The sequence below is a fragment of the Galeopterus variegatus genome, unplaced genomic scaffold, assembly GCF_000696425.1.
Source record: "Galeopterus variegatus unplaced genomic scaffold, G_variegatus-3.0.2 Scaffold445, whole genome shotgun sequence".
Taxonomy (NCBI): Eukaryota; Metazoa; Chordata; class Mammalia; order Dermoptera; family Cynocephalidae; genus Galeopterus; species Galeopterus variegatus.
In genome coordinates, this window is record NW_007726556.1 from 369,942 (window position 1) to 388,770 (window position 18,829).

The 18,829-nt window shown below is 37.4% G+C and overlaps 1 protein-coding gene across 2 annotated transcripts in view; it reads right to left on the bottom strand.

Moving 5' to 3' along the window:
- The window catches only part of KIF1B (kinesin family member 1B), a 123,566-nt gene that overhangs the window by 50,782 nt on the left and 53,955 nt on the right, over positions 1-18,829 (bottom strand). For both annotated transcript variants that reach the window (XM_008568817.1, XM_008568818.1), the window contains exons 16-21: positions 18,431-18,506; positions 16,058-16,137; positions 15,439-15,545; positions 14,543-14,626; positions 14,141-14,321; positions 13,935-14,007 (exon numbers count right to left, since the gene is read on the bottom strand). In XM_008568817.1, coding sequence (XP_008567039.1) covers positions 13,935-14,007; positions 14,141-14,321; positions 14,543-14,626; positions 15,439-15,545; positions 16,058-16,137; positions 18,431-18,506 — 601 coding nt within the window. The remainder of the gene's footprint in view (positions 1-13,934; positions 14,008-14,140; positions 14,322-14,542; positions 14,627-15,438; positions 15,546-16,057; positions 16,138-18,430; positions 18,507-18,829) is intronic.

Here is an 18,829-nt window from a genome sequence, read left to right on the forward strand (position 1 = left end):
TCCTTGAGAAGGTATGGAATGCAGGGAACAAGGGTTAGGCTCAGAAAAGAGCAAGAACAGTTCATCCACTAACAGGAGGAAAGGACAAGAATGGGTATGTATGCATTATGGATGCATGCAGAATTAGAAGTAGGAAGAAAAGGAAGTATTCTTCTAATTGCTTCTTTTTTCTTCAGTGAACAAAGACCATAAGCTGAGAGCAAGGAGAGGACACCTTTCATTCCCAGAAGCACCTGCTATAACCTTTCAGGGTGCCCTGTTTTTTTCCCTCATGGCATTTGCCACGGATTTACTGAATAACTGTTGGTGTGGTTACGTGTCTAAAGGCTAACTCCACAACTCTGTGAACTCCACCAAGCCAGGGACCATACGTTTGTCCTTTGCCAATGAATCCCTGGCATCTGGCGCATATCTGTCTTCTAGATCAGATACACCATCATGTATTGACTTTCTAGATCAACAGTTCTCAAAAGTGACTATCTTCTAGATCAGGGGTTGGCAAACGAAGGCCTACAGGCTAGATCCAGCCCACCGCCTGTTTTCGTAATATAGTTTTATTGGAACATAGCCACCCCTACTACTTGCATATTGTCTACAGCAGCTTCCCTGCTACAACAGTGGAGTTGGGTAGATGCCTAAAATATCTACTAACTGGCCTTCTACAGAAAACACTTGTCAACCCCCATTCTAGATTAATGGTTCTCAAAGGTAGTTGCTGTACTAGCAGCACCAGTATCACCTGGGAACTTATCAGAGATGCAGATTATCAGGTCTCACTCCAGACCTAGAGAATCAGAAACTCTGGCCTGGAATCAGAAACTCTGCTGGTGGGCCTAGCAGTCTGTGTCTTCACAAAACCCCCAGGGGATTCTGATGCACCTTAAGTCTGAGCCACTCTTCTGAGTAGTGTATACAGATGACTGGTGTAATGAACAAGACAGATAAGGTACTTATTCTAGGTGAGTTTACATTCTCCTGGAAGAACCAAACAAGTACAAAGATAATTACAGGTTATCATTATTAAAACAATGAGAGTTGACCTGGGGTTGGCTGGGGCAGGAAGAGTGGCACATGAGCTCAGATCTGGAAGAGGAGTTGAGCATGATGGGAAAGGACTCCAGTATTGAGGAAGTCCAAAAGCCCTGAGATGGGAACAAACCTGGCACATTCAAGGAACAAAAGGCCAGAGTGTTCATAGTAAGAGTTTTAAGATATAAAATCAGACAGGTAGGCAAGCACCTGAAACATGTAAAACCTTATAGGCTATGGCAAGGTTCAGATTTTTAAGTGCAACGGGGAGCTCCTGAGGCCACTGATATGACCTGTTTGTAAAAGATGGTGCTGGTTGCTATGTGGACAATGGATTATAGGGGTCAAGAATAGAAGCAAAGGGACAAGTTAGGCTACTGCAGTAGTCTGGGTAAGAGATGATGGTGACACAACTAAGGCATCTCTGAGGAAGTGAGATTTAAGGTAAAATCAATGTCACCATTCTGAGTTTTCTGGTTAGGCTGTTTTTGACTTTGAGGCTTAGCTCTTAATGACAAATTATAATTAGCAAGCAATAGCTGGAAGGGAGATATCCATACCCAAAATGACATCTCAGTTCTTGTCAACAATTAAATCTGCTCCTCACCATCAGCAGTGCTGTGACCAGTCTCAAATCTTTCCCTCCAGGACTTCCACAACACTTTTCTTAGACCTGAAAAGCTCCCATTTTCTCCCAATCTCTAAGTTCCTTCTTGGTCTTGTTTACTTTACTTTCCAACCATGATCCAAGCAAGAGGGTTGAATATACCAATTTGTTGATTCCACCTCTGAATAATCTATCAAAGTCACTCCCTCTCTCCTTTCTCCCTACCTTAGTTTGGAAAAGCATTGCTTTTCATTTGTTTCATAAAGTAACTTCCCAACTGATGCACTTGGCTCTGAATTTGCCTTCTTACAACTCAACTTCTATACTTTGGCCATGGTGAACTTTCCAAAAGGTGAATCTAATAATACAATCTTCCCTGTTTGAAATAATTTGGTAACTTCTTACCAAACTCAAGATAAAATCCCAACTCCTTAGCATGCTACAATCTGATCCTTGTCCCCCCAGTCCTCTTCATCTCTTATCACTCTCCCACACACATCTGATGTTCTGACTATCCTAAGTTACAGTTCCCAGGTCCTAAGCAGTCCCTGCTTCCTCCCTCCTCCTGCTATTCTTCACTTGGATAAATTTCCAGTTGTACTTTGGGACTCTGCTCTTGGCTCAGGGCTTCCTTCTTCAAAAACCTTCTCCCACTCCATCTTTGGATGTGACTCACCTTGTGCATACAACTATCATTATACATACAACACTGTATTAGAATCGTCTGTGTCACTCCATAAATGGTAGGGTTTTGGCAACTTTCCAACCAGTTTCTCCAATAGCAGAGAAATACAAAATACCTGAAGGCAAAGGGTAGGATGCCTGAAGCAGACTAATTCAAGCATAACACTCCTCTAAAGTTTCAAGTTTCATACTAAAAACTCATGTAGATTTTGTATTCGCTTCCATAATGCATGATTGTTATTTTTCAACATAAAAAATAATGTCAGGTCCAAATTTTAAGTAAGACGAATGGCCCACTACAGAAAAATATTCCGCTTTGTCCTGTTTTCTATCTAGTGTACCACCAATACTCTGCGTGGAAAAAGCAGAGATTAAAGGAGAACGGAAAAGCTCTACAATGTTACTCAAGGCTTTTTAGAAATTTTGTTTCTATCCATATGAAGGAAGTATACTATTTCATTTAAAAGAACTTCAAATCAAGACTATTTAAGGAAAAAAACCTGAAAACACAGTTTAAGATAAAGAAATCAGAAAGTGATATCCCCTTAGTCATATTATAAGAGAAAACATTTTAATAAAGTGAAATGCAGCATAAAGCAGGGCTTAAAGATCCCATTTAAGATAGAATTTTGTTAAATAGATAAGGGCAGCAGAAGCAAAAGCTTTAAACTAATCAAATTCATGGAGAAATATAAAAAAGACTTGATTTGCAGCCATCTTTGGATGAAAAAGCAATAAATAAAAGTCAACACCAGGTTTCATTAGCATTACCTTGTTTCACTTTTCCCTCCTCCCACACAGAGAGAAATCACACTCTTAAAAGATGACTTCAACTTTTATTGAATGAGGACTTTATTTTTTAACAATACAAACTAACTCCCTTTCTGAAAAGGCAGATCTTACACTCAGACAATCTTCAAGCATTTTTTTTGTTTAAGAAATTGAGGGTAAAATCCACAGTTTGTTAACAAGAAGATTCACAACTTCTTTTTACAGTAGTAATGGAAGGAAAACCAATACATTTCACAACCTAAAGTGGTTCAAAATAAGTATATCTAGAGCAGATTTTAAAATCTGGGAAAGATGACATCAACTAGACAATTATGAAAATTGCTCATAACAATTTTGGCTCTAACAATATAGAACAAATGCTTGGTTTGCACTGTACCTGAGAAGGCTTCTTCATTAAGGTACCCCAGGACACAGGCAGCTTCCCCTCCTCCCAGTCTTTTGTACAAAATCATTAAGGCAAGTCTACAAAGGACCAGTAAGGCACCAGGGTACAGCAGCTGACTGTAGGAAGTCTATGTAACTTCCTATAGTCTGATAACCTTTAATGTAGACATCAGTATGACAAACTTAGTGTTTTGTTTCATTTTGTTTCAGTATTAACCTGCACCTGAAGCACAAAAAGTCACTTCAAGTCACTTCAGTGTAATAATTCCCATTCATTGCATTACCAGTGAAAGGAGAAACGATTTGCTGTGCTAGAAACAATTAGAAGCAAGAACAAGGGCCGGCCCGTGGCACACGTGGGAGACCGTGGTGCTGATAACACTGAGGCCGCGGGTTCGGATCCCTATGTAGGGATGGCCGGTTAGCTCACTTGGTAGAGCGTGGTGCTGACAACACCAAGTCAAGGGTTGCGATCCCCTTACCAGTCACGAAAAAGACAAAAAATAAAAATTAAAAATAAAATAAAATAAAATAAAAAATAAATAAAAGAAGCAAGAACAAAGGAAAAGCCCTTTGGTTTGGACTTATCAGATCAACAAAATGTCTTTAACTCTCCAAGGAACACCATTTCGGTTTGTGAAAGTATGCCAATTAATTAGGACTCCTCTATATTCCTATTAATGTCAGGTCATTATATAATTTTGATAGCATAAATACTTTCCCCCCCATTGTGCTATAATAGCAGCTAGTAATATTTCAATAATATCATAATGGCTTAATGATGACCATTTCTCTTTGGTCTTGTAGTACTGAATTTTAGGGAGAGAAAGCATTAAATTAAGAAAGAAAAAAAAAAGTAATACGGGCTACACCAAGACGTCACAAAAACATGGTACTAGTCACCTATTTGGTAAGAGACTCAATGAAGCAATTATTCACACAAAGGTATTTTCTAAGATAAGAATCTGCTCTGAATTGCATGAAAGGGCTTATATAGCAGTCAATCAAGCCTTGGTTCATTTCCTCCTGGTCATCTATAAAACTAAGGGCTCCTTTAGCTATCTAAACATTCTGGCAATATGAGGGCACCTGGATCAGCAGATAAAACACAAACACGAACCTAATTCTTTGGAATATCACTGTGGGCATATTCCTTATCACAACCCACTTTTGTAAATGAAAATATTATATAACTGTTCATTCTACAGTGTCATCTGATCACCTGTGGAGAGTAACTCACTCCCATTGTTTAGTGGGAAAGGGAGGCAACTGTCCGTAATAAGATTAAAAGGCCACCATAAAAATAAAAATATATGGGCCTAGCCTATGTTATCTCAAGTTAAGGAAATGAAGGCCCACTTTTGCTAAAGAATTGAAAGCTGAGTCATTATTATTTTCAATCTTGGACAATAATATTTTTTGGCAAGAAAGGAATAGTTAGCATATTTAAGTCTAAAAAGGAATAAAGGACAAGTGGGATTTACACAGGATGCATTGAAGTGACTGATTTGAAGTAGCCTACCAAGTACATTCAAACCAAATGGCACAGGAGATTGTCATCTCAATTAAGTCAACCCATTACAAATATCATTCACTCTTGTCTAATTTGCCCTAAAACCTCAGTTGAAGTCTAGAACTGTTCCAGCTATGAAAGCAAAAATATTCCCCAAAGCTTCTCTTTTTAAAGGGGGGAAAAAAAGTTAATTGAAAGCAACTTTCTGTGGATTAAGAAAGCATTTTCTTAGAAGCAAAGAAAAAATACTATGATTAAAAACAATGTGTTCTAATAAAGCATAGTGCCCACACACAAAGAAAAAAACAACCACATAATCACAATCTTTAAGGCTTCCTAAAATGCCAATTGATATCTTGGCTACAGTTTTTCACACCATTTGGAAGACAAGTGTTTGATAGATGATTTAGTGTGACTTAGGAATCTTCGACAATGTGAAGTCAGGCAATCTCTGACATCTCTGGCTCTTCACACTGCCTCTGAGAAAAGTTTCTGACAAGTTCAAGAGATGAAGAAGGATGTAGAAAACTATTCTTTTCTTCCCATTAAAATCCATCTTTTTTAGTGGATTCTCCAGTGAGGCAAACTGAGAACATAACACAGTAAAATGAGGTATTGATACAATAAATGTTCATCAGGACTTCCCTTTCCTTGGTTGAGTATCTGTGAGCATTACTACTACTGCTCATCAAAGAAGAGTTTATTGTGTATCATCTCCTTTATTCCAAACCCAAAGTTAACTTTTATTTCATTATTTCATCAATTGCTGGAAATATGCAGCACAGAGCCCTATGCTGTAACCTTCTCCTCATGCCCCACCTTTTCCCTCTCTCACCAAATAACTTCTTTACAAACTTATATATACTGTTCCAAACACTTATAAAAGTTTTTTGTTGGCATGATTTTGGTGAATAGTTGATTTTGTGTTTGTGCATGTGTGTGTGTGTGTCAAATGATACATTAAACTTCAAAATGCAAACCACAAACAGAAACCCAGACATAGTGCCAATTTAAAGATTTCAGTATTATGACAAACTTCATACATATTCTGACATATTCAAAAGAAAAAAAAAACTATCGAAACAATTCTATGTAAAATATAGAAGATGATGTGAAAGTTCTGTGGAAGATGCAAAGCTGTGTACTACAAAATATGTCTGAAGACATTTAGTTTTGGCTTATGAAAATTCCAATTATATTTAAAGGAACAGACATGAATTGAGAAATCCAAAGCTGTGTCCACACAGTCGCATGTTATTATTTTAAACCAATTTCTAACATTTATGTAGAGTAACAGACATTTAATTTTATATATCAAATTCCCCTTTTGAATATCTGCATGAACTAAGAGGCAGGTCTTTCTGGATATCAGATCAATTTATAGGCACTATAAAAACATAAACTTACACCAAAACAAGTCTGTGTAAGTAAGTACATTAATTATCTATGCACCAAGAAAGGAGTAAAGTCTCAAAAAAATAAAGGAGGTCTCAATGTTTTATCCAAAATTCCAGAAACTGCCCATTTATAATATACAAGCAAAAGGGAGGTGTTGAAATGTTTATCAGTGTTTTATGCTTTAACAATATAAAACCAGTTAATATTTGTAATGTAAATAGTAGGAACTCAAGGCCAAGGGTAGAACCAACTCAAATTATGAGCTAATACTGCCTGTTTCCTCCATCACAATTTCAAGTTTGTCCAGTAATTTGTTTATACTGTGGTTTCTCGGCCAGCTTTGAGATTGGGTGCTGAGAACTGTCTCCTCATCCGTGGAGGTGTCACAAACTGGCTACAGTGGTTGGATTTGTCAGTCTGCTTCTGATAGGAAATGGCTGCACTGCCCTCTAACTGACCTCCAGTGTTATAATTACAGTAAGACTGCCGGTGCTGATGAATATGACGCTTCGCCTGGAAAGTCTGCACGTCAGCAGTGGGGTGACCACTGTGGGAGTTTAATAATTCTGAGGAGGCAGATGTCTGGGAGCACATACTTTTCGGTTGGCTATTATTGAGAGAATTGCTTCTCCAACGTAACTGAGGTGGCTGTGGTTGATTATTAATATGCTGCTTGCTAACTTGGATGTGGTCTTGACTTCGCATGCCCTGAGAGCCCCACGGTAACTGGGGATCCTTAGAAGCTGCTCTACTCCCTTTTCCTTGGCTTTCCTCTTTATTTCCTTTCCTTCCATCTTCGTCTTTTGGAATTCTAAGCTCTATAACCTCATCTTCTGTTATAATGATATGTGTCCCAGGACTCCAAGAGTTTCTGTGTTTAGGGTTGCTCTTAAAGGGGAAGCGGGGCTTCCGGTTCTCAGGAGGGATGAACCTATGAGGAACATTCTGCCGACGAAGCTGCTTCGTTATCTCCTGCTGTTGCAAGTTCTTAAACCGAATTTGTTCTTGCCTCATCCAACGCAGACGTCCACGTCTAAAAGCTGGATCCCCGTTCATCAGCTGGGAAACACGTTCTTCTTTCCCAAGTTCTACATTGTCTCCTTTACTCACGTCATTCTCAGAGGTGCTACTAACACCAGCACCAACAGGTTCCTTTGCTTTGTGGTCTCCCTGGCTTTTCTGTTCCTGAGATCCAATCAGTGGCAAGACTTTCTCCATTTTGAGCATTTTATTTCTTAAGACTTTTATCTCCTCATCTTTCATGTTATTTTGCTTTTTGACTTCCTGCAAAATATCTTCCAGTTTGTCTATATGAACCTTGAGGTCATCCACATCAGTTCCACTTTTACCACTGGCCATTACGTCTTCAATTTTCTCATCCCCAACACCGACAGTGTCCCAGACATCCCTGGCCACTGCCCTCCAGGAGTCTCTCTCATTGGGGTCTTTCTTCCCATACATGGCACAAAGTTCTTTCATCTTAACAATGGCCAAAGCTTCAATCTCCTGCCGACTGTGCCTAAAATCGTTGAGAGCAACCTCATAGCAAATCTCTTTAACAGCCTGAATCTTAAGATCTGAGATCGTGACCCACTTGGAATCTTTACTCAGGCGCCTTCTTTGGGGGATTTGATACATTTTAATTGGTTCTCGTTTCTTCCCACTGCTGGGGAGGCCACACTTTTTAACAATGGTTTGCAACTTGCTGGGAGGTAGCTTTTCTCTCAAAGAAGTAATCAGTTTCCAGCTCTCTTCACACGACCTCTTGTCAGAATCGTCCCCGCTATCAGAATCCGCGTCCTTTGGAAAACAAAATCAAAAAAATGGCCCCAAAATAACCAAAATTAAAATGTAAAAAAGGAAAATCAAATTGAAGAAAAAGCAAGCAAAAAAAGCCTTAACCAAATTTAAAAACAAAACCAAAAACACTAAAAACAAAAACAAAACCCCTCAACGATGTGAAAGTCTATTAAGACATATGCATATGTAGATTACTATTAATATAAAGATTCGTTTATTTAGCATCCCTAATCCAAATTTCCACTTTCTGGCTTAAGTGATGAAATCTGCAACCAAATTTCTTAGGAGGACTGACCCAGGGAGTTAGTCTCTCACTCTAAGGTCATATGAAAAATAAAATGGTATGACATAACATCTCCATAATCTCAAAAAAATGAAGTAAAACCTATGCCCCACACATGCTAACAACCCATGCAGACACTTCCCCATATTTGCCTTGGTTATTGCTGTTGCTTCTTCCAGAATCTCTTTCCCCCATGAGTGAGTACAGATGCCATACAAAGATGTGACGAGCAGGCAGATTAACAAAGGTTAGTAAGACTGTAGGACGCCAGTTTTGTTTAGCTTTACTAAAAAGAGCAGCCCTAGAAAAAAGTTAGAGGATGAGAAAGTAGAAAAAGAAGCAGTCAAATAGGGATGATGTTAAAAGTGATAAGAATCCCTACTGGCAGACCATGTGAGGTTCTTACCAACTAATTTTTTTTTTTTTCTGTAAGACGGGAAGGTTTTGAAACTAGTCTCTCCATGTGAGCAGATATTGAATTTACCATTTTCTTTTGCTATTTTAACTTAATCCATTTCAGTTGTGCAATTAAACTTTGTTATCCAGAGAAAAAGGAACCATTTTTAAAAAAGGATTCTTATAATGGGTCTGCTTTATTTTTGGTTTTTGCACACTTAAACCGATAAATACCTCACCTCCAAAACGTGAGAAATAAATTACCAGAACAAAAATTAAGCTAGGCAAATATAATTTAAAATTGCCCAAGTAATATTTTAATAAATACAACTTAGAGATGCTTTCTATCTAGAAAACCCATGGCATTTCTAGCTATTTGAGGAATATCAGTTTCAGTGACATTAACACAATAAACATATAAAACACAAAGATTATTTTCTGCTTATGTAAAGTGAATTCACTTTAAAATGTATCTCAATGCTGTCTTTGCAGTATCACCTCTTTTTCAAAATACCTTACTTAGACCTAAAACAGCAACCCGACTTCACAAAAATGTAGTTTAAAGAGCTATTTGAATAATAACCAATTATTCTTAGCTAACAGAAGCAAATCTTGATAATGTGGATCTATATGAAAGCAATAGTGAATTTAGGGCCGGCCCGTGGCTCACTCGGTAGAGTGCGGTGCTAATAACACCAAGGCCACGGGTTCAGATCCCATATAGGGATGGCTGGTTGGCTCACTGGGTGAGCGTGGTGCTGACAACACCAACTCAAGGGTTAAGATCCCCTTACCGGTCATCTTTAAAAAAAAAAAAAAAAAAAAATAGTGAATTTAGAATTCCATATAATGGATAGGATTAGGAAGAATTTCGTATTGAGAAAATAAGAGCTGCTGGGAAAAGAAAATACTCACTAATGAGTAGCTCGAGATAGTCTAGTAAATGAGAATACTGTTACATAATAGTCTCTTTTACTTGGCTGTGATTACCTAAAATAGCTCTAGTAGAGTTTTGTTTTTTGTTTTTTTAAAAAAAGAACTGAAACTGATAACTAGTATCTTGCTTTCTATACCAAAGATTTATATGTAGAGTCACTTTCTAGGGAACAAAAAAATAACCTTTAACAATTATGACAATAATTTGGCTTCTGAATTTAAAGATGTTGCTACTGATTTGTGCTATTTCTATTGGCCTATAAATGGGTACTAAACCCATTCATAACCCCTACCTATTTGAAACTTAGCAACGAAAAACAGATAAAGCTAATTGTACAAACTTTTTTTTCCATTTTTAGTTTTAAAAATCAGAACGGCTAATCTTAAGTGATAAAAGATGACATTAATAAACATGAGAGAAAAAAGTATTCCTAACTCCTGAAAAAAATATGTATACATATAAACTTGAGTTTTACAGAACATAAACTCTCTTTGGTTCTCCCCATATAATTAACAATTATCACTTTTTTTTCTAAACTCTTTGGTTCTCCCCATAAAATTAACAATTATCCCTTTTTTCTGGCTGTTTTTCTTTTGCTCTTAGAATTGCTTAAGGATGGGGCCGGCCCGGTGGCGCACTGGATAGTGCGCTGCTTGGGAAGTGCGGCGGCGCTCCCGCCCGAGGGTTCGGATCCCACATACAGACCAGTTCCCGCTCGCTGGCTGAGCGAGGCGTGGGAGCAACACCGAGGCTTGCAATCCCGTTGCCAGTCCCCGGTCCGGTACGGGGGCAACACTGAGGGTTGCGATCCGTTGCCGGACACGGAAAAAAGACAAAAGACAAAAAAAAAAAAAAAAAGAATTGCTTAAGGATGAAATGAATATTATTACCTAATTTAGGAAATGGCAAATATTCTAATCATTGCTTTACTAACATGCTGGAGAAACAAAAGTTATGTTTTTAAACTCTAAAATAAAACATAAATAAATGAGAGAGTCTACATAAACCCAAAAGAACTCAAATTAAATCAAGTGGCCATAATTTTTTCTTTTAAAACTATTGCCATATTGACTCTGTAGAATATATCCTCTCTACATTTCAAACATACCACCCTAACGCATACTGACCATGACACTAAAACTCTGTATGCATGCAAAGTTTATGTGCCAAGATGTAAATTCTATCTCATATAAAAATAAAAGATTTTAAGATATTTAGATTCATTTATTACAGGGTTGGAAAAACTATTCAGGTCTGGCAATTCATATATTACCAAATGATCCTTCTGTTTTCATGAAATACCAAATGCAAAGGGGGCCTCCTGAAGAGCCTCTGCAAGAGGCTTATTCAAATACGAGAGAAGATACCCATAAACCTGTGTGTAAAAAAGCAAGCACAGAAAGGACTAGGTATATAATAGAGCACTAACTATAAGGGAATGCTCAGTAACATAAAAAAATGGAATGTGGAGACGTATTTGGAGAACTATCACAACAGAAAACTCATGAGTCTGAATTCCATTTTTTAATGCTGTCATTATGCAAAAATGATTACATATAATAAATATTAAATAAATATTTACTGAATAATAATTCTTTTGTATCCTCTCAATGACTATTCACAGGATACATTAGAGATATATCTGTTGATTGACCAACATAGGGTAATAAAAATACATTTTCCATTTAGTATTGTTACTGGTGGATATTCTTTAAGCTGAAGTGTCAAAAATCAGTTCCTCTTGAGACCAAGAAATTTAAGTGCAGTCGACGGCTGTACTTTTGGAAGGAAAGCAACTTCCTTGCTTTAAGGAGCTGCTCTTGATAACCTAGCTTGCTTTTAGATACACAGAGCAAACGACAAACAGACCCTGATTATCTGCAGTCTATGTATGCCCGCTGGAAACTAAATAAATCTTAGAGACACTCATTTTCTCTTTATTTAAAGGCCAATGTCTTTACTTTAGGGGACAGAGTGATCACCAACTCTTGGTTATGGAGATAGCCAGACATGCCTATTCTTCCATGCCTCGTTGCTTCAAGTGTGGTCCCAGAAGCAACAGCACTGGCATCACCTAGGAGCTTGTTAGAAATGCAGAATCTCAAGTCCCACCTCAGACCTACTGAATCAGCATCTACATTCTAGCAAGACTCCCAGGTGGTTGAGAAGCACTGCTCTAATGGACAGAACAGCAAAGCAAGTCAGAAGACCCAAGTTTAAGCCTCAGACCTGTGACTGATCATATGTTTAAGAGTGGGCAAGGTAGCGTTTTTTTTAGCCTTGGTTTCCTCAACTATAAACTGGAAGTAATATTACTCATTTTACTTATGTACACACCTACCAAAGAGGGTTGTTTCGAGGATCAAATAAAATGATGAATGTTAAAACTCTTTGTACATTATAAAGTACTATACAAATACAAGGCACTATTGTTAATAATAAAGAGCTTAATTATACCTGTCTTCATTTGATCTCTCACAAACCATCAGAGACATGTTATCAGATTCTACATTATTAAGACAAAAGGCTTATTTATGTGTCACAAGCCTTTCAAGGCCCTAATCACAATGTAGCTAAATCTTTCTGTTTTCATTAAAAACTAAATGCCAGGCCGGCCCGGTGGCTCACTGCTACAGTGCGCCGCTTGGGAAGCGTGGTAGCGTTCCTACTGAGGGTTCGGATCCCACATGCGGAACGGCCGCTCACTGGCTGAGCGAGGTGCGGGAGCAACACCGAGGGTTGCGATCCCGTTGCCGGTCCCGGTCCGGTATGGGCGCGACACTGAGGGTTGTGATCCGTTGCCGGTCACGAAAAAAGACAAAAAGGAAAAAAAAAAAAAAAACTAAATGCCAAGTGGGCCTCCTAAAGAGACTCTATCTGTAACACTACTATTATCTTGCCCCAAACACTTGGGTTTATTCTTACAATCCATTCTTTTGGGGGCTTTACTATAATTTCCAAAATAACAAACTAACTGGTTTAACCCACAGCCAAGACTGAGAACCTGAGTTGCCCCGGAAAAGGCTGCTTTTGCTTGAGTTTCTGGCTTTTCTGGCCCATTTAGCAATAGCCCCTTCTTCTCCAAAGCACAGAACATGGTTAAAGGCTACATTTACATGCTGTATTTTATGTTAAGGGAAGAAGCCAGTGCCCTACCTTTCTCCCTAATGCCCCCTTATCTTAAAAGAAGACCACAAATCTTAAAAAATGAAAACTTGTTAAACTGTTAGTTGACAGTATCCAAAGGTTATTTATACTTTTTCCTTAAATATCAAATGAATGCCAGGAAGCTTCAGATAACCAGGGTTTTCTTAACCAAAACTGGTTGGCTTTAAAAATGAAAATCTCAGTAAGGAGTCAACTTAGAAATTTCTATCAAACCTGGGAAATCAATTAGCATCATAAAATGCTACAGCCATTAGCATTATAGCTGGGACCTTAAAGTGACTTTCTAGCTGCTCACCGAAATCCTTTTTCAACCCTGAGAAAGCAGGCCTTACTCTCCTGTCTAAGTTGGATATGCAGTCCCTACTTTTCCATCACAACACGTGCCTTATTGAGAATTCAGACTCCATGCAAGGGAACAGAAAAGGATTAACACATGCAACTGTGCAGCAACACTTTTAGATACAGTTTAACTTAAAAAAAAAAAAAAAAAAAAAAAAAAAAAAATCTGCCCAGCACAAGAACAATCCCCAAGTCAGCCCAAGAGCAGAGAATTAGTACTATCAGGTGATCAGAAACAAAACCAAGGCAAACTCCCACCAAATTCAATATTCAAAGTAATTATCATTAAAAGAACCACCACTGAAGAAAATTCAAAAACCACTATCAAGAGGCAAAGGCTACCAGAAAAGCTCTCATTATTTCCTCAAAAAGTAATTGATTGTAATAGAAATGGGCAAAAAATAGTACCTCTATGGACAGTTTTTCAGGCTAAGGCTACCAGGAGACTTAAGTTCATTCTCCATTAAGAAAATGAAAGAACAGTGTGTGGTATCACTGAAAACCAGATAAGCAATTTGGGCGAGGGCTCATCTATGGGACAGGGAAAGTATGGGAGCAAGGTGCCCTTTTCCTAATAGTTAGCAGATTCAGGATGAACTCCTACCAGTCTCTGCTGCTCCAAGAGAAGATCTGCTTCTTCTTTCTCCTTTTTGTACAAAATCTCCATTTCCTGCAGCCTAGAAGGGAAAAAACAAAATAAAACAAAAAACCCCCAGAAAGAATAAATTGTGAAATCACTGAACTATTTCATGAATGCTACTACATGTTTAAAAGAAGAGTCACGTGGGCCACATAATATTTGTGCATTACCTTTTCTCCATCTCTTGCTTCATATCAATTCCTTGTTTTTCCAGAAGCTCTCTCTGGGCAAACGTCCAGTCCACAGGCTCAGATGGGGTCTCAGCAGAAGGAGTCTTTTCCCGCTCAGCCCGTGCTTGTTCCGGGTGGTTAAAACGAAAAACATGGTTTTTACCCATGATGATACGGTTTCCTAACACAAAACAGAAATCAGGTTAAGACATCAATTTTTAAATGTATAGCATCTAGTTTAATAACCCCATTATCTCTGATGGAAGACAGCTTTTAGAGATTTACAAGAACATAAATCCTAATGCTATCACTTCAGCCTTTAAACAAGGAGTCAAAAATTATGAGTTGCTCATACAAACCATGTGTACATTGCTCAAGACTTTAAACCCCTCTCAGTCTCACCTGAACGCAGCTGGACAGGCTGGGCCACCCTCTTGCCATTTACATAGGTTTCTGAGCGTTCACAAGGCTCTAGAGTCACAATAACTAGAAGGAACACAAACTTATGTTATCATCGCAAACCACTGGAATCAAATAATGGAAAGCAGTTGACTCTCAGGATTCATGGTAACCAGAAGAGATTCCTGCCACCAATCAAGTGGCTAACATCTATACAGCTGTTCACTTCAGGGTACCAAAACCAGATCCAATATAAGAGGTTAGTTTGGGGCTGTGGCTATGATACGAACATTTAACTGAATTTGAAAACCTCAGAAGAAGAAGACAGGAAATGCTAGTTTTAGTGATACCTGACAGTTCAAGAAAACTGAAAATCATCAGAAATCTTATGTATGAGACAGGTAATAACTAGAAACTAAAGAGTAAAAGCTAATATTTTCACTAAGGAAGGAGTGAATTATATAGCACAAAAATACCATTAGAGTATTGTTTTGTTAATAACCTGGGCAAAATTAAAATTGACTGTTTCTTTCCTTTTAGATAAAAAATAAATTCTACTGAGTTAAGACCTGAGGTCCTTCAAATCTCCTATTACCCAGGATATTAGTTCTCTTCTTACTTTTCCATTAAATAATTAAAATTCAAGACCAAGCCTAATTGCCTATGTCCTGCTCACTTCTTGGCAGTAACAAACGGGCTCCTTTTGTCCATCCAGGCTATTTTCATGTAAAGTAGCTATGTCCATCCCTGAATTTATAAGCAGCCCAGGTTTTTCCATTTTTCAATATTAGATTCTACAAGAAAATACCACTGGCAGAGACAGAATACCAAGTCTTAGGGATTTCTCATAACATAGAATGAAAAAAGTTATTGGAGAAGCTCAAATCAGAAGCTCTCACCTTCACCACTGCTGTTTCTCTCACTCCGGAAGATACAATGCTCTTCTTTAATGTGAGCCCCACTCAGCACTATGTCCTGGCGCCGCTCAGCATCTGCTTGGCCAACCCTGAACACAAGAGAAAGTGTTTCCCAGGGAAATTTAGACACAAAAAGCGCTACAAACAATGAACCTCTTTCTCTCAAAGAATATCCTTTTGGTACATATAAAAAAGATATCGCCTTTTTGTATCAGAAGCTTTCAACTGCGAATTCTATTCTCATATATGATCAACCTCCCTCCATCAGAATAAGAAACCAACAACAATATACCAATGTAACTCATACAGCATTATAAAAAGACATGAGTGAACTAAATAAACTCCCTAATGAATTTATATAAGTTGTTAAAATGAACATTTTTATTCAGGGTCTTTTAGAGAAAAACTACAGGTTAACTGGTTCTGCTGCTAAAACACTTATATAATTTGGAAAGAGTAGAGAGGACAGTTTGTAACTATTTCAGACAGGAAAAACATCAAATCATTACAATAAATTTTTCAACAAACAACTTCCCTTTGGTTATTCAATCATCTAAGAGAAAAGAAAACACAAAGTTACCAAAACAAGAAACAAATATACCTTGTAATTCCATCTTTGATGTAATAAAGCAGGCATTCAGACATTAGTGGGTCTTCATTGAGGTTAACAAGATGTGGGGTCTGAAAAAGAGTACAGATTATCAGTTTGCAGCAAGGCACCAGGAAAGGGGCTGTGGCAACATCAGGGACCTACAGGAGGCCAAGCTTCTCCAATTCCCCACAGTGCCTGAAGAGAGACTTCTTTTTTCCCAGTTGCAATACCATAATAAACAGAAAACTCTCTCTTCAGGTCTTCCCAAACTGTACCAATGCATTCTATTTAAAACCATTAGTTCTGGCATAAAGAACAAGACCCAATTATTGGTTAAAGGTTAAAACACAAAGGAAAAATTAGGACAGGTTGATTCTCTGGACGGGTTAATTGCAATGTTTGTAAATGCTTTGACAAAAGTCTCAAGAAAGATTTAATTTTACTAAAAAGCCCCCAAACCCCCTGCCATTTCCTTCTGTAATTTTCATCAGTTTTTCCATGGTCCCAGTTATTGTCTTTATTAGTCTTTCCTTAAAGAAAAAATTAAATTTATGTACATTCAACAATATAAATATCTTCTAAAAGACTTCTTCATCTAACTCTAATGTTTCTAAAATTGTTTAAAAACCAACCTTCTTTGGTGAAAATACCCCACTGGGATCCAAAAATAAGTCACATGGTCTTGGGGCCAAAATCTACTCAAGATAGTGCCAGCAAATGTGGAAAAATGAAAGAAGAGTCAGATGAAGGGATTAAGAAAACGGACTGCAAAAGATGATTAAAAGAAATTAGAAAAACTTCAACATTTTCTCAACTAGCATCTATCTTTGAAGTTTAAGAACTGTGCTGGTTTGAGAAAATCAAAGCCCTCTGTGGGCAATGTTCTTTAAAGCCAGTCCATCTGGCCTAAGAAAAAACAAATCTCAGAAACAGGTTCTAAAACTGAGTTTGGATGTGGTCAGTGGTATATTCCTTCCTTTCCTGAGGAAGTCTAGAAAGTCAAAGCAAGATAGGTAAAATTAAAGAAAAGGCTTTGAGATCTCAGTTTGGAATGCTGCACTGTTTATATCACACTTGTTCAGGTTATTTATGATTCACGTTAAATGCCATAATATTTTCACATGTTGTTACAAGTATTTTCCCCACAGTTTTTAACAATGAAAGATTTTATGAAATACCCTTGATATATGCAAAGGCACAATTTAAATTCTATCAAAACTATGACTTCTAAAATCTCTATAATCATAGGTAACATATCTGAATGAATATGTATCTTACTAAAGGAAAAACTATTAAACTATGAAAACCACTGACCTTTCACAATATTAACATAAAATATTCATTGTTCTAATTCTACCATATGTATCTAAAACATCGTTAAATCAATCTTTTTTGTTCAAAATAGCACATTAGAATTTGTAAAAAAAAGTTATGTGACCATGACAGAAAAACCTAACCAAAAGAATCCTAGCAAAAACCACTGGAATATTTCATATCACATTAAACAAAAGTACCAATTAAAAACTCCCCACCCCTTCTATCCTAACCTAGAGGGACTATAATCAGAACCCATGCATGAAGATGTTTAAGTCTCTAATAGCCAACTTGAGGTCATTTGAAATGAAGGGTCATTTATTAGTAGTATAAAATATATGCTTTGTACATTAATATATTGGTCTACTATTGTCATATAAATAAGCACACAAAATAACCATTTGAAAATAGTTTTCTAGCATCCAATACTAACTAAGTAGCAACTTAGTTAGAAAAACCTTCCTATTCTAATTAGCTAAAAAGCCTTTCTATTCTAATTAACTACTTTATGTAACTAGGAAGGTAACTACTGGGGTCGTTATTAAAAAAACAAGCAAAAGGGAGCAGAGGAGTCTAGAAGGGTAAAAACAGGAACTGCTTTACTCAGGGCAATGGTTGTACAAACTATGGAAGTAAATGAAAGCAGTATTATTCTACACAAACCTGAACAGCTGAGATTGGTTCCGAAAAGTTATAAGGCAGGGTTGATGACTTCTGTGACAAAATCTACATAGAAAGAGTAGCCAAAACTGAAGCAAGGTATGCTACGTTAGGCTGGGAATTTATGAGAAACCAACAAAAAAGATGACTAAGCATACGGAATCATTACCAAAAGTTATAGATTTACTGCCTTAGATTTTTTCTCTTGTAAACAGTAAACATGATAAGCATTTTAGAAATAAGCTGCCCTTGTAAGATGAAATAGAAATACCTGAAATTAAGCCAAGTGTCAAGATAAAAAAGGGAGGGGGAGGAGTCAGCCCTGAAAGACATGAGGTGCCCCAGCAAGTAAGACAGACAAAAAGCGTTTCCATTTGGTTGAGTTTTACAATGTTGGTTGTTTCCTACCTTTTTAGGTGAGAAAACCCCCAGGGTTCCTCCATCTTCCCGAATGGCAACTCCCATCTCAGCCAACAAGGCCTCTCTAGAAAAAAACAAGTACATCAGAATATCAATACCAAAATGTCAATGAAATTAGTCTAATACGAACTGGAAAATAAAGTATGCAAAGCAAAAACAATTGGCCATATTTAAAGTCAGTAATACAAGTGTAAAATAATGTGCTTATCTCATCATGAATGAGAAATTATTAGTAAGAAAAACAACACATTCAAAATAAATTATGCTCCTATGTTAGATAAACTTATATTCACTCGGATAAAAACTGCCTCATCTGACTTTGGAGACAGATAATAATTCATAAATAATATGTCTATTAATATAAAAAAGGAAGGGGAGATATTCTTT